Source organism: Ananas comosus, linkage group 3, assembly GCF_001540865.1.
Source record: "Ananas comosus cultivar F153 linkage group 3, ASM154086v1, whole genome shotgun sequence".
NCBI lineage: Eukaryota > Viridiplantae > Streptophyta > Magnoliopsida > Poales > Bromeliaceae > Ananas > Ananas comosus.
Window position 1 is genome coordinate 9,148,869 of NC_033623.1, and position 14,187 is coordinate 9,163,055.

Sequence of the window (14,187 nt, forward strand, 5' to 3'; positions counted from 1 at the left end):
AAATTAAAATTTCTTTTAGATTTTGAGGCAATTGGGGTGGGGAGGGGCAATTTTCTAATGTTTTAAAAAGTTGCAGGATCATTAATAGTCAGGAAAAACATACCCACCCTCTCACTGGCAATAGTTTTGGAATTTTCTTGTGCTATTAGTAATATTGCAATAACAATTGAATTACATACGGGATGAACTAAAAAAGATTTATACATGATTTTCAACAATCCTGACAGAATAACACAAACAAACATATCATAAATATATAGATGATCATAAATGTATATATGATGTCCCGTTTCCTAGGGGGATCACTCATCCTAGAACTACTATGACCCTTGCGCGTTTAACCCTCTTAATTAATGTACAGCCCAAAATGATATATTCGTGTTAAGAGGATTATTCCTATTATATCTTATATATAATATTATTCCAAATCCTAGGGTCTTGTAATATTCCCCCTTAAGCCCTTACATCTTATCATGATTAGACACACTTACAAATATGAGACGATGTGAAACTTATCTTGCCAGTCTTAACCAACTTTGTGCCCACTGTATAACTCTAATTCAGTTGAGGCTCATCTCATATTTTCGGCTGGTTATTGGCCCTGATACCAACTGTAACGCCCCTACTTTATAGGGGATCACTAATCCTAATTACGATTACTTTAGTCTTAACACGCCTAATCCCCTTAACTCGCACCGTCGAAAATACTATAGCCAATTAGTGCTATTATAATTTATATATATAGATCTGAACTAGTCGAAATCTTGGCATCGCACAATACATTTTCTATAAAAAAAGAATTTTGGTGTGCATATTTCTGTCTGACTTAGCCCAAAGCCAATTTGCAGGATATGACTAAAAGCGACTATGGAACCAATTGAATGTTATGGTCAATGCATAATAAAAAAAAAGTTAAACAAAATAAAATTAAACTTATTGCCAATCCTCTGAGAGGAGAATGGAAAAACAGCACGACTCCAGCTAGCGAAGAGTACATTCATCCTATACAAATTGAATGCAATCGAGATATAAAATTTTTTAATCCAATTGAGATCTAAAAATATCTTAAAATACTTGTGAAAATTAAAAGTCCACTTAATTATTCTATGTTTTATAAAAGGTCGGTCTAATTATCCCATTCAAACATTGGAATTAATTAATAGGAAAAACACATTTCTGGTTCATCCAATGTTAAGGGCCACGAAGCATTTATATAATTGTATAGACTCAAGAGAACTTACAAGCTTAATTTTCTTCTTCTTCATCAAGAATGGATCTCTCAATACTATTTTCCTCTCTACTTCTCTCTTGTGTCCTGTTTGCTAGCTCTACCGACGCAAAGTACAATGCGGTATTTAGCTTCGGCGACTCGTTCGCAGACACAGGAAACTTCGTCATCCTTGAAAGTCAGTTGTTACCGGTTATTCCTATCGACCTACCTCCATATGGAATGACTTTCTTTGGCCACCCTACCGGTCGATGCTCTAATGGCCGTCTAATCATAGATTTCATATGTATGATCTCTCTCTCTCTCTCTCATATTGAGCTGGAATGCTTTCAGAATATGCTTTCACACCACTGAAGCTACGTACTAGTACTTGTGCATTTTTATATGCCAAATAGCATTTGAGATCCATGTGCAAGATGCGTAGTAAACCAGTGTGCCGCATTAATCTTTTATCAATCTACTGTGCACTCGTACAGAGATCAAATTTACACTAAGCTGACAACAAAGTAAGGGTTATAATTTTACAGCCTCTCATCCTAGGCTCTCTGTACAATATGATTTTGTCAAGCTTTTTTGGTTTTTAATTTTTAAATTAAAAGTAGAGACTCGTAAGACTACGTACTGGAAAAGAAAGTTGCCATAATTAGATGATGTTGTTGTAAGATTAAAAATCTTTTTTCTGGGATGCTGACCTAGCACAAGAAAACCCATATTTTTAAAACGATTACGACCCTTTTTAAGATACATGTGAGTGAAAAGGGCGGCCATATATGTGGTAGAGAGATTTCTTGTTTTGTTTTTACGTTGTTAATTTTCTTGTACATTTTTCATATGCAGGTGAGTCTTTAGGGCTTCCTTTTCTTCCACCATCCTTATCACATAACGAAAGCTTCACTAAAGGCGCGAACTTTGCCGTCGTCGGCGCAACGGCACTCGACCTCGCCTTTTTCCAGGAGAACAACATCACCGGTATTCCTCCGATCGACAGCTCCTTGAGCGTCCAGCTCGGGTGGTTCGATGCACTGAAGCCGTCGCTCTGCAAAACGACCCGAAGTATCTATTTCGTCCCATGCATGTCTTTATTTTTTTTGGTAAACTGCCGTAGCTTAATTTCTTGTGGTTTCTAAATTAAGTTCAACACTTATTACTTTATGGCTTACAAATTATATTATTCTGCTATCTTATTTAAGTCAAAATTAGTCACATGATAATAATATTGAAACTTTTCAAATCGTATACCGAATGGCGAACTGCGAACACACTGAACTACGAGAGTACTATATAATTTTAGTTTACCCTATTTTTATTTTGTATTTGTGACTAACTAAATGATAGTGGTAATTTCATATGCTTGTAGAGTGCAAGAACTACATGAAGAAGTCTCTCTTCTTTGTGGGGGAGTTTGGAGGAAATGATTACAACTTTCTACTAACATCAGGGAAAACATTAGACCAAGTAATTGAAACCTACGTGCCCAAAGTCATTGATGTCGTTTACAAAGCTGTTGAGGTAATTAATTCTTTTTCTCGTTTATAATTTGAGTTGAATTAAATAAAAAAATTAGATAAAAAATGCATGGAACTTATTTAAATCATAGCCCGTTTTTGCTTTGAAGTTCAAACCTACGAAATTCTTATCAATTGTGTAAAGTCTAATATATCTTCGTTTCTTTTTTTTTTCTTTTACTCAAGTACTTTCATGGTTTTTATCCACTTCTGAGTTTGGATCCGCCATTTCTTTTAATTTTCAGAGGACCTGACTAGAGTTCACTGATCAAAATAAATTAATTAAAATCAAATAAATTGAAGGTTGACTTGGTGTTCAAATCCAAGCTTTAAAAAATCAGACAGTACGGATCAAAATGAATCAATTTCACATAACTTTCATAAATGTTAACCAAGTATTGTCCATGATATATATATGTTTCAAATTGGATTTTCACTTTCAGTGTTATCTTTAATGAGAGTTTTAGTTATAATGATGATTGCAGTTCGATCCCAACTACAATTTTATATATCGTTGAAGTTTCAATTTCTAGCCTTCAAGTTTGTCCTCGAATTCTATTTCATTCCAAGAATCCAACTACGTTGCTGATTTTCTACATTTGCTTTTGCACAAATCTAACTGTAGGATCTAAGATTTATCACAATTTAAACAAAAAGGACAACATCAAATTCGGATCACAATTTGAATCTTAAGCAAACAGGAAAAGAATGGGGATAAATGATTTTGTTCTGATACAATTTTGTTCACGCATGTATGCAGAAACTGATCGGTGAGGGTGCGGCAACGGTGGTGGTGCCGGGGAACGTACCAACGGGGTGCATACCAGCAATCCTGACACTGTTTGCGAGCCCGAACAAGACCGACTACGACCCGCAAACGGGCTGCCTCAAGAAGTTTAACGAGTTAGGAAAGCACCACAACTTGCTACTGCTGAAAGCAGTGGAGCAGCTCCGAAAAAAGTACCTGTACGCACGGATTATTTATGCAGATTACTACGCCCCGGTCATTGAATTTGCCTCCAAGCCCACACAATTCGGTGAGAAAATTTTTTGCTTTTCTAAATCTTGAAAATCGTATATAGTTCAAATTAAGCTAATTAAGAAATATTAATTTGTTGATCATTGTTTTGACACTAACTTTAAGGAAAGAGACTTCACATATTTCTACTTTTATATCAGCATATTATCACATATTAATGTAGCCTTCTAGGTGAATCTTTGAATGTACCTGTTGCAATATTGCTTAGTTTAAAGTTTGCGAAGAGTTGACTTTATTCTTTAATTCCATTTGCCATGACCCACTACCAAGTATACCTTAGTTTAAAGTTTGTGAAGAGTTGACTTTATTCTTTAATTCCATTTGGCATGAACCATTACCAAGAAAGGGGAAATTCTCCTTTTCTGTTTTCAAAAATGCTAAGTCTACGACAAATGCACACTTGAAATCTTATAATCCCCCGTTATAGAGTTTAGACAAATCTTTTCACATTTTTAGTATTAAGAAAGAGGGTGTGATTAAGATTAGCGTGAAAAGTTGGTCCGTAGACGGTGGTATTGTAAATTGATAACTGCATGAGTGATTAATATTTCTAATATTAATAGCATCTCTAAACATTAGGTTTCATAAATTTTTGACAAAATCTACCTAATGATTGTTTAGTATCAAAATCTCACATGCTAACGGTCAGTACGGGCTGTTTGTTTGTTTAATATGTCAAATAATCCAAATTTATTAAACTATTAATAGAAAATTCTATTGATTGTCCAAATCAAGATTAACAATTTCAATCTAGAGTTTACTAGTCCTATCGTCTATGTTCAAAAGGTTGCTTGATTTGGACCATTCATTTCATAGGTATACATCACAAAAATTTCAAAAAAATATTAAAATTTGGTTTTTAGGTAGTTCAAATACTCTAAATTACAGTTAACAGTGTCGACCGTCAATTTGGATATCCTAGCATAAAAAATAAAGAACAACTATATAGTATTTCCAAAAGTCACCATAGCCTTATTCAAGTTCTATTTTGATTTTTTCTCCCCCTTAAAAACCGTAATTTTCCTTTCCTTTTCTCTGGTAGGATTTAGCAATGGGGCAATTAAAGCTTGTTGTGGAGGAGGTGGACCTTACAATTACAATGTAAGTGCAGTGTGTGGCTTACCTGGTGTATCCGCATGTAAAGATCCATCAACTTATGCAAACTGGGACGGAATCCACTTAACTGAAGCTTCATACAGCCGCATTGCTACTGGTTGGCTCAAGGGACCCTATGCCCATCCACCAATACAAAATTTGAGTTACTAATTATTAAGAGCCTGTTTGAACATTGGAATAAGTTATCTGGTGATAACAAGTATATATATTATCAGAATGTCTTTTTGTGAACGTCGTCGATGAGTGTGCTTTTTCTTTTTTTAACAAGGACTTGGTATTAGAATAATTCATTTTACCAATCAAGGTAATTATATTGTTAATGAAAAATAATAAAAATTTTGAGTCAGTGTAGTATGTCTTTGTTAAACTACTTGCGCTTCTTGATTCATATTTTTTTCAGTCAGTGAAAGAGATGCAACGTGTGAACAAGATTTTTCTCTTTTTTTTTTCTCTTTTTTTTTTTACTTTTGTGATTGTCCTTTAAGATTTTCACATTTAGCTCTTTTATAAAGACTTAGCAAACATGATTCGTTGGACTAGCATATTTCACCTAGAAGTTTTTTTTTTTTATTCTAAGAAAATGACTAGAATGCTAAACATTGTATGTTGTTATAGGCATCCAATCATACTTCTGGTCTACTACATTTTTTTGTATGAGATTTTGTTAGGACCTCAAAATAAATTACCCAGTAATGACCTATGTGTTGTGTGGATTTTCCTTTGTGATTACTATTTTAAGACTTTTTGTTCAATTATTTATAAGGACATGGCAAACATAATTTGTTGAATTATATATGCATTTCATCAATAAGATGATCTATTTTGTTCTAAGTAGCATAGAAGCCCAACAGGGGACGTGAGCAGACTAGCTGCACAGACGTAGTTTACTTGTATGCGCATTTATATAAAGGGAAATCACATGTAGAAAGCAGTTATAAAGGGAAATAATTTAGGATTTCAAGTTTTCAACAACACTTCATTGTTTATCAAAAGTCATCAAAGTTTTTCAAGATTACAAACTTTTTCAACCGTAAGTTTAGTTAATATCTTTATCTCTCCAAAATAATACATTTGTTAATGCTTACAAAACACAACATGTGTAACAAGCAAAGCGAAGCTATACATACATCGATTTAACGGTGAAACAGCTTCCTTGTGTTCCATCTCCATCGAATTTCATCAGACTTGTCTAAAACATGAAAACCTGAAAGGAAATCCTTGATGCCCATATAAGTTGGAGCAGTATTATGCTTTGTCAATTCAAGTACACAAACTTTAATTTACTTTGGTCAAGAAATTGAACTTCAACTATTAGAGCCATTACACATATTTTGATTGATCTCTTAAGTAACAGTGTAACAACTAATTCAGTTATGAAGAAATAAGGAAACAACAAATACTAGCTATTATCAGTGTGATGAAATAATTTACGGGTTCAGTCAACTCTATTCATTACATCTCTTCTAAAGCCTAGAGCCTAGTTTGGAATTGCGAGATTTAAAAGCACCTAACTTTCATACTTATGAAGGCCAAAAAATTTTAAAATTGCTTTCAATTTATTTTTCTCGAATGCTGCAAAATAAATTATAGTAAGAACTACTATACGGAGAACCACAAAATTTTAAACTATTTTAGTAACAATTCCAATCATAATTTTATTAAAAATAGAGGAGAAAAGGTGGAAAGTACTTTCAAATTTTTAAAATCTACTAAAATAAGTGTTTTAATAGTGTAATTTCAAACTAGCCCTAAATCTGAAGCAGCTCAGACAGTCGGTCGAACCCGGGCCGGTCAAGACTCCTAAATATAAAAATAGGGATGCAAAACGGCACGATCTCGTGCTGGGCCAGCCCGTCCCAGTGATTCGGGTCGTGCTGGGCCTCTACTTTTCGGCCCGACTGTCCGGCACTGCCCAGCTCGTCGTAACGGGCCTAAGCCGTGCCGAGCCGTGGACAAGCTGTCGGCACGGCCTCTCCTCCCAAGGTCTGCAGAGGAGGTGTTTTGGGCCATCGGACCAAATTGTTCGGTCGGATGGACCAAAAGCTCTTTTAATTCATATTTAAAAAATAATAATAATAAATTTATAAATTTTTTAAAAAAATTATAAATATTTATAAATTTAAAATTTTTCAATAAAAAATTAGATTTAAATAGAAATACTTTATTGATCATAGTTTCAAATTTTATATTTAAAAAAAAATTAAAAACAAAAATTTTAAAAAGCCAATTCGAAGGACGGCCCTGCCTGGCCCGGCCCAGACCTTCCGGGCCCGGGGCCTTGCTGGGCCGGAGGTTAATAGCATCCGGCCCGATATCGCATTGACGTGAATCCGGGACGGGCCGGGCCAACCTCTGGCCCGCTTCGGCCTGGGCGATGTGGGCCGTGTCGGCCAGATACGGCCCACATTACACCCCTTCATAATATACCGGGCGGGAGGTCCATACGTTTTACCTGTCGCGCGCCATGGATCTCCTCTGCACCGCCTACGGCGGCGGTGCCGCCTCCGACGACGACGACGACGACGATTGCCGCTCTAGCGGCGGCAGCGATCGGAAACAGCTCGGAGCTCCGCCTTCGAAACGGCGTCGATCGGAAGGCTTCGTCGGGAGCCATCGGCCCCCTCCGCCGCGGCCGGCGGAGGCGGCGGTGGCGGCGCCGCCACTCGTCGCCGGGAGATACGTCTCGAAGAGGGAGAGGGCGATCCTTGCGGCGGGGTCTTCTAGGGTTTCTTATCCGGCGCCTTCTCCTACTACTACTATCCCTTCCGCGGCGATCCCCTCTCCTGGTATTCGATTTCTTTTTTTTTTTAATGCAAAAGGCATGTGGGGATATAATTTATATTAAATAATGATTAAGAATGAAATTTCAGAGTTCAGAGAGAGAGGAGAAGGGAGATACTGAGAAGGGGGAGTGTGAAATCATGTATGATTTAGTTCAAAACAGTTTGTAGCTGATATGAACTTCTCATGTATCCACTTCCTAGTTCTACATGCTTGGCTTCAACATGTAATATTCTTCAGAATATGTCTCTTTCCATGCCACCTGCACAGTAGAGCTCTGATCATTTGACTTTGTCTCAAAGATTATTGGATTTCTTTCCTTCCAAATATTCCAATGCGTAGAAAGGAATGACATGTCGAAAAACTTCTTACTTTCTTCCATCTTGTGAGCCACATGAATCTTAAACTGATATATTGGTTAAGTTGAGGAGGTTAATGGCTTTGTTAATTATCAATTATTATAGGTTAAAGATATCCACAATTACATGAGTTGGAAAGGTGTTTAATAATTAAATTTACTAGAATCACCATCAAATCTAACAAAATCCTCAAGTAAATTGATGAAATTACTCAAATCAAAAGAATCAAAAGTTGAGGGGTGTCAATCAAAATATAGAGAGTTAGGCGTTCGGTCTATTTGAAAGGGCATATAGTTGAGGGAGCCATTTTTACCTTTAACTAATCCAAATCTAGGTTACGAGCATATTGAATAGAAATTCTGATTACGTGTACTTATATGATCTCCTCTCTGTTTCAGTTGTCGGAACCATTTCTGATTCAGATCTTCCGGCTGATGTTCTCACACCTTCGCGGTATCCAGCAAAGAATGCCTCAAGCAATAAATCGCCTACAAAGCTATCTGTTTCCTTAGTCGGTCACACTAAAGCTGTCAATTCTGTACAGTGGTCGCAGAGTCATGGTTAGTTATTCTCACATGGTATTATTCTTCCTAAGTTGATACTAATGTAACTCCTGCTGCCTCTTTTTTTTTTATAATTTGTGCTTTTAACTAATTTGGCAGATTACATTTTCTTTGTGGGGTTCGTGTTCCCTACATTTAAGTGGTTGACATACAGAATGATCTCATATAATTTTATGTTGAAGATATTGCTTATACAAGAATGTTGCAATGGTGCTGGATTGTATGTTGGTTCAATTCCTATATCAAAATTAATTAGTTCCTTTAAAAGCATTTCTGGATGCATTAACATCTTGTTCAGCATATACCTTTTCTTCACTCAAGGGCCATGAAATAATTAGTTGATGGGGAGTACGAAGTAATGTATATAACCACATATTAGACAAAGTCTCGAACTCATACTTATCGGTATAAAATAATCACCTCATCATAGGTAGGATCCATTGTCATACAAAACCATAACTAATATCTTGAGAGGACTAAAAATATATTTCTTGGATGCCATAAGGAGGAAATCTTCATATTACACTTGTCACTGGATAACAGGTCCTTCGGATCTTTTGGATGCTAGGATAGAGGGGCTATTTATTAGTTAGTTATAGTAAGAGGCGTGAACTTTAAGTGAGAAGTAATCTTGATGCGCAAGGATATGAACATGACAGATGACCTTGACAGATGGAATATATTATCTTGAAGTTGATGATTAATGGGTCTTACAGTAGGCTAACTCAAACTATTGTGCCATAATAATCAAGGAAAATCCCCATGCAACACTATTTATCCCTCTGTAACTTATTCTGACGTCAACACCGACTCTTTGTCAGCATTTAATTGTGGCCTTTAAAATGTTTTGTAGTAATTCAATTATGAATATGCACTCTCTTTGTCAACTATCCCAAACTTTTCAATTGTTTTCCTATCTTTATAGATTGTTAACATTTATAGTTACAGAGAGAGACTGATTTTGTAATTTGACCTTTTGGATACCTACTTGCTATGATTGTTAGAAGCCAAACTCTAGAAATTGCAAACTCGAGCCACATATTCTTAAGCTGAAGAAACACGTAACAAGGGTATATATTAAAATATTTATATCATTCCTTGTTTACTGAAACTTTAGATTGTGCCATATTAGTTTTTTTAGTTTCTACTTTTAAGAGAGAAATTTTGCACAGATTTTTACTTAATGAGGAAAAAAACATTTTAAACATTTATGTAGGACAGGAACAGTTATCTTCTCTGTTTCTTGTTATTAGCTACGGGGATATAGTGCTGCCATCTTATTTTTCTGCTGTCCTTTCATGCAAACCCTTTTTTGGTTATATTCATTACTTCTTATACTTTATTACAATTATGGGAATTTCAATTTTGTGTTGGTGAATTTACATTTTGGTGGACTCTGAATTTAGAACTTTTGAAGGCTCTGTTTGGATTCATTAATATCTTGTTCAGTATATCTCCATGATTTATTTGCGAAGTTTGTACATTTGTTTGATGAGGCGTGTGATCAAATGTTTAAATTGGATACTATATTCAACCTTCAAGTCATTTTTTTGGATAAGATAAATAACTTCGTAGGTGAAATATTTTATCATACCAAATCATGGATATCTAGACCTTTCAAACAGTAAGAGTTAAACTCCTTTCTTACAATCACAGTAGCAATCCTTATACCAAATAAGTTATCTGGGCTAACTTATTCCGACTTTCAAAAAGGACCGAAGTATCTACATGGTTGGATATTTGGTGTTCGACTTCTTATATGTTATCTACCATTATTTGTGCTGTTGATTATGCTCATTTATAGTCCACTATCTGCTGCATGTACCTTGTTCTGGTTGTTCAGTCCTCCTTGAGCTATCATGCTTTGTTATATTGAATTTCATACAATATGCAATCAACTCATTAGTGCATCAGCTGGTTCTAGGTTCAAAACATTATTAGTATCAAATGAAGAAAAGCCAACTGCATATATTCAAATTTAGGATGGTTTTGCTTGGCTTTATATAGCTGTATATTTACTTGCTAAAATTTGGCAGGCCATCTTCTTGCTTCTGCCGGAATGGATCAGGCCGTCCACATATGGAATGTATGGAATACAAAACAACCGAAAGCACGCATTTTCAAGTATCACAAGGCAGCGGTGAAAGATGTTAGATGGACCCCAAACGGGCTTTCATTGCTCTCTTGTGGATTCGATTGTTCATCGCGGGTTGTTGATGTTGAGAAGGGGGAAGAAACAAATATCTTTAAAGAGGATCAAGTTGTGGAGGTGATTAAGTTTCATCCAAATGACCCTAATTTATTCTTGTCCGGTGGGTCAAAAGGGTTTCTTAGACTCTGGGATATTAGGATGGGGAAGATGGTAAAAGAATATCAGAGATCTCTTGGGGCGATACTTGATATTGAATTTAGTGCTGATGGGAAACATTTCATCTCTTCAAGCGACACATCTAAAAGTAACATCAGTGAAAATTGCATCATTATTTGGGATGTAGTACGGCAAGTTCCTTTATCCAACCAGGTAAATTTCAAATGCTCTCTTAGCCGATTGTTCAGATTTTGCTTTAAGTTTTTGGTGATCGAAGCAGCATCATCCATGAAACTTCAAAATATAAATGTACATTATATATATGCTGGTAAGATTTATCTTAGAAGCCTTGGTCAAAATACAACTCTCTCAATAAACAACAGAAAAAAATGTAAGAATGGTTCTAATGCATGCTCTAATGAATATATCTCTTGCCACATACCCCTACGTCAGTAGTAAATACCTTTCCTTTCCTTTCCTTTTCATTCTCTTTCTTTCCATTCGTCATGAACCCTATGATTAGTTTCCTTTATATTTCACCCTTCTTTGTTCCAACTCCTAACCATGCATTAGAAACAACGCATGGAAATTATCGTGCATGTTTATACGCTTCTAAAACTCTTCACAAGGCTCCCTAATTGCACAAGACACAAGATTGTCAAGCAACTTTAAATATTTGGCTGGATAACTACTACTAGTAGGACTTGTTGGGATGTAGTTATCCGGTGATAAATACTATGGCATGGGGATTTTGTGATTGCATTCTTTTGAATTTTCTAGTTATTACAAAATCTTTATATATTTGATTGTTTGGGATAATACGTCCCGCCTAGTAGGTGATTTATCATATTCCAAGGAAAAAATGACATAGAGGCCTTTATCATATTCCAAGAAAAAAATGACATAGAGGCCAGGCCGCATATACAACGTGATTATATTTCTCCTTTTGAGTAAACAAAGGAGATATATGAACAAAAAATTAAGCATGTGAGCAGGGCCATTGAGAATAGAGAAAAGAAGGCAGATGAATATTTTGGAAATCACGATTTTATTAGTTTTTTGGGCATTATCGAGGAATCGAAATTCAACGGCATTTAAACTATATAATTTTCTTCTCTGTGTCGTCGCAGGTATACACAGAGGCGTACACATGTCCTTGTGTAAGATACCACCCAACCGATGCTTCCTTTGTCGCACAATCAAATGGTAATTACATCGCAATTTTCTCAGCCAGGCCGCCCTTCAAGTTGGACAGGTACAGGAGGTACGAAGGGCATGGAGTATGGGGCTTCCCTATAAAGTGTAATTTCTCGTTGGATGGAAGAGAACTCACTTCTGGGTCCTCCGACGGCTCTATATACTTATACGACTACAAAACGGCCAGGCTCTTGAGGAAACTAAAGGCTTTCAATGAAGCTTGCATCGATGTGGTGTATCATCCTGTGAAGCCCAATGTGATTGCCTCATGCAGCTGGAATGGCGAAGTATCCGTATTTGAATGAGAGTTATCTTGCATCTTTCTTCTTTGAAGAATCCCATGCATTATTTGTAGAAAATGGCTTGCCGACTGGGATTAGCTGAACCATTTTCTGTAAAAATCTCATGGACTTCACCGGCGATGATCAGTTATTTATCATACTCTTGTTGAGAGGAGAAGTAACGACGATTGTTACTTTGCAAAAGGGCAATTCTGGTGGGACTGTATGAAGTTATCTCTGTACTTTGATCTATGATTCAATGAAGATGTATATATTTTTCTTTAGCTTAAATTTGTTGGTTATTTCATACACTGTTCTCATTTCCAGATGATCTTAGAGAAAAAAGAAATAACAAGCGGTTCGTCCTATGGAAATATTTGTGATTTATCTTGATTGAATTATTTTACAGGCGCCCGGGAAAGCAGCGAAGGACTGCATCGCCTAAGGGAAGCAACACGTTTACAGGAGGTCCAGGGATTTCGAGAGGATCTTTTTGCAGCATAATAAAGGCCCTGTTTGGTCTGGCTATTTACTGTGGCGCGGCTAACCAATTTATCTATGGATCATTTGCATATTGTATTGCAATGTTTTGAGATGTCAGAATTCGGACTTTTTTTATAAAACAACCCTCTAAAAGTTTAAAATTTGCGAAATAACCTTCTAAAAATTTTATTTGTAAAACTAACCCTCTTTTCGCCATATCGGCGCTACGTCAGAATTTCTTTTAAAGACGGTGAATCATTCACCGCGATCTCCCATTTCTTTTAAAGGCGTTGAATCGTTCACCGCTTACTACCATTTCTTTAAAACTTATTTACTGTTACTTTCTATATCCCATATATAATCCTAACAATCACATAAAAATTCTAACAAATCACATATAATCTTAACAACCTTTAAATCCTAATAATTTATCCATATAATTTCATATAATCTTAACTGCCTTTATATGAAATTATATGGATAAATTATTAGAATTTAAAGGTTGTTAAGATTTTATGGGATATAGAAAGAAACAGTAAATAAGTGAAAGATAGTGAATGATTTACCGTCTTAAAAAAAATGGAAGAAAACGGTAAATCGTTTACCGCCTTTAAAAAAAATGGGAGAAAACGGTAAACGATTTACCACCTTTAAAAGAAATTGGCGAAAACGGTGAACGATTTACCGCCTTTAATAGAAATGGATAAAAGCGGATAACGATTCACCGCCTTTAAAAAAAATAACAGAAAACGGTGAACGATTCACCGTCTTTGTAAGAAAACTCTGACGTAGCGCCCACATGGCGAAAGGAGGATTAGTTTTACAAATAAAATTTTCACATGGTCATTTTGCCAATTACAATTTTTTAGAGGGTCATTTTATAAAAAAGCCCTCAGAATTCGCTGTTATATGGAACGGTTCCTCTTCAGAATGCCTGTGCACACCCTGTGCATTGCGTCCCTTTTTGCCATTCATCTCATTACATATTTCAATCTCTCTTTTCTGCTAATTCCTAATTCTGACACTTCGCCGCTAAGACAAAACATCAAAAATGGTAAAAAAAAAGAAAACAACAACAACAACAAAGGTAAAAGTATAAGAACTTAGATACTTGATTGAAAGAGCAGCACTTAAGGAAATTCTTAATTAGCGCACGTTGGGTAGCACCCAAACTGTCAGGCCAAACAGGCCTAAAGATGGTTGCAGGAAAGAGAATTTTTCCAAAAATTGGCAAAAACAATAATACTAGACACTATAAATGTAAATATAGTATCTAAATGTAACAATTGAAATTACTAGTAATAGATAAATTTATTAAATCTAATAA

The 14,187-nt window shown here is 35.8% G+C and overlaps 2 protein-coding genes across 3 annotated transcripts; both read left to right on the forward strand.

Moving 5' to 3' along the window:
* On the forward strand, positions 1,258 to 5,255 carry LOC109708134 (GDSL esterase/lipase At5g45910-like). The gene is made up of 5 exons (XM_020229749.1): positions 1,258 to 1,514; positions 2,066 to 2,281; positions 2,586 to 2,737; positions 3,494 to 3,770; positions 4,815 to 5,255. Exons 1-5 carry the CDS (start codon positions 1,271 to 1,273, stop codon positions 5,036 to 5,038), a joined length of 1,113 nt encoding a protein of 370 aa, XP_020085338.1. The 5' UTR covers positions 1,258 to 1,270; the 3' UTR covers positions 5,039 to 5,255.
* Positions 7,329 to 12,955, forward strand: LOC109708018 (WD repeat-containing protein 25). Of its 2 annotated transcripts, XR_002215636.1 has the most exons (5): positions 7,329 to 7,674; positions 8,427 to 8,588; positions 10,628 to 11,112; positions 12,030 to 12,644; positions 12,787 to 12,955. XR_002215636.1 is itself a non-coding variant. In XM_020229585.1 (4 exons), the coding sequence occupies exons 1-4, from the start codon at positions 7,353 to 7,355 to the stop codon at positions 12,399 to 12,401; spliced, it is 1,341 nt and encodes a 446-aa protein (XP_020085174.1). In that variant the 5' UTR covers positions 7,329 to 7,352; the 3' UTR covers positions 12,402 to 12,668. The 2 variants fall into 2 exon arrangements, 1 of the variants encoding a protein (XP_020085174.1); XM_020229585.1 differs by lacking the exon at positions 12,787 to 12,955 and having other exon boundaries at positions 12,030 to 12,668.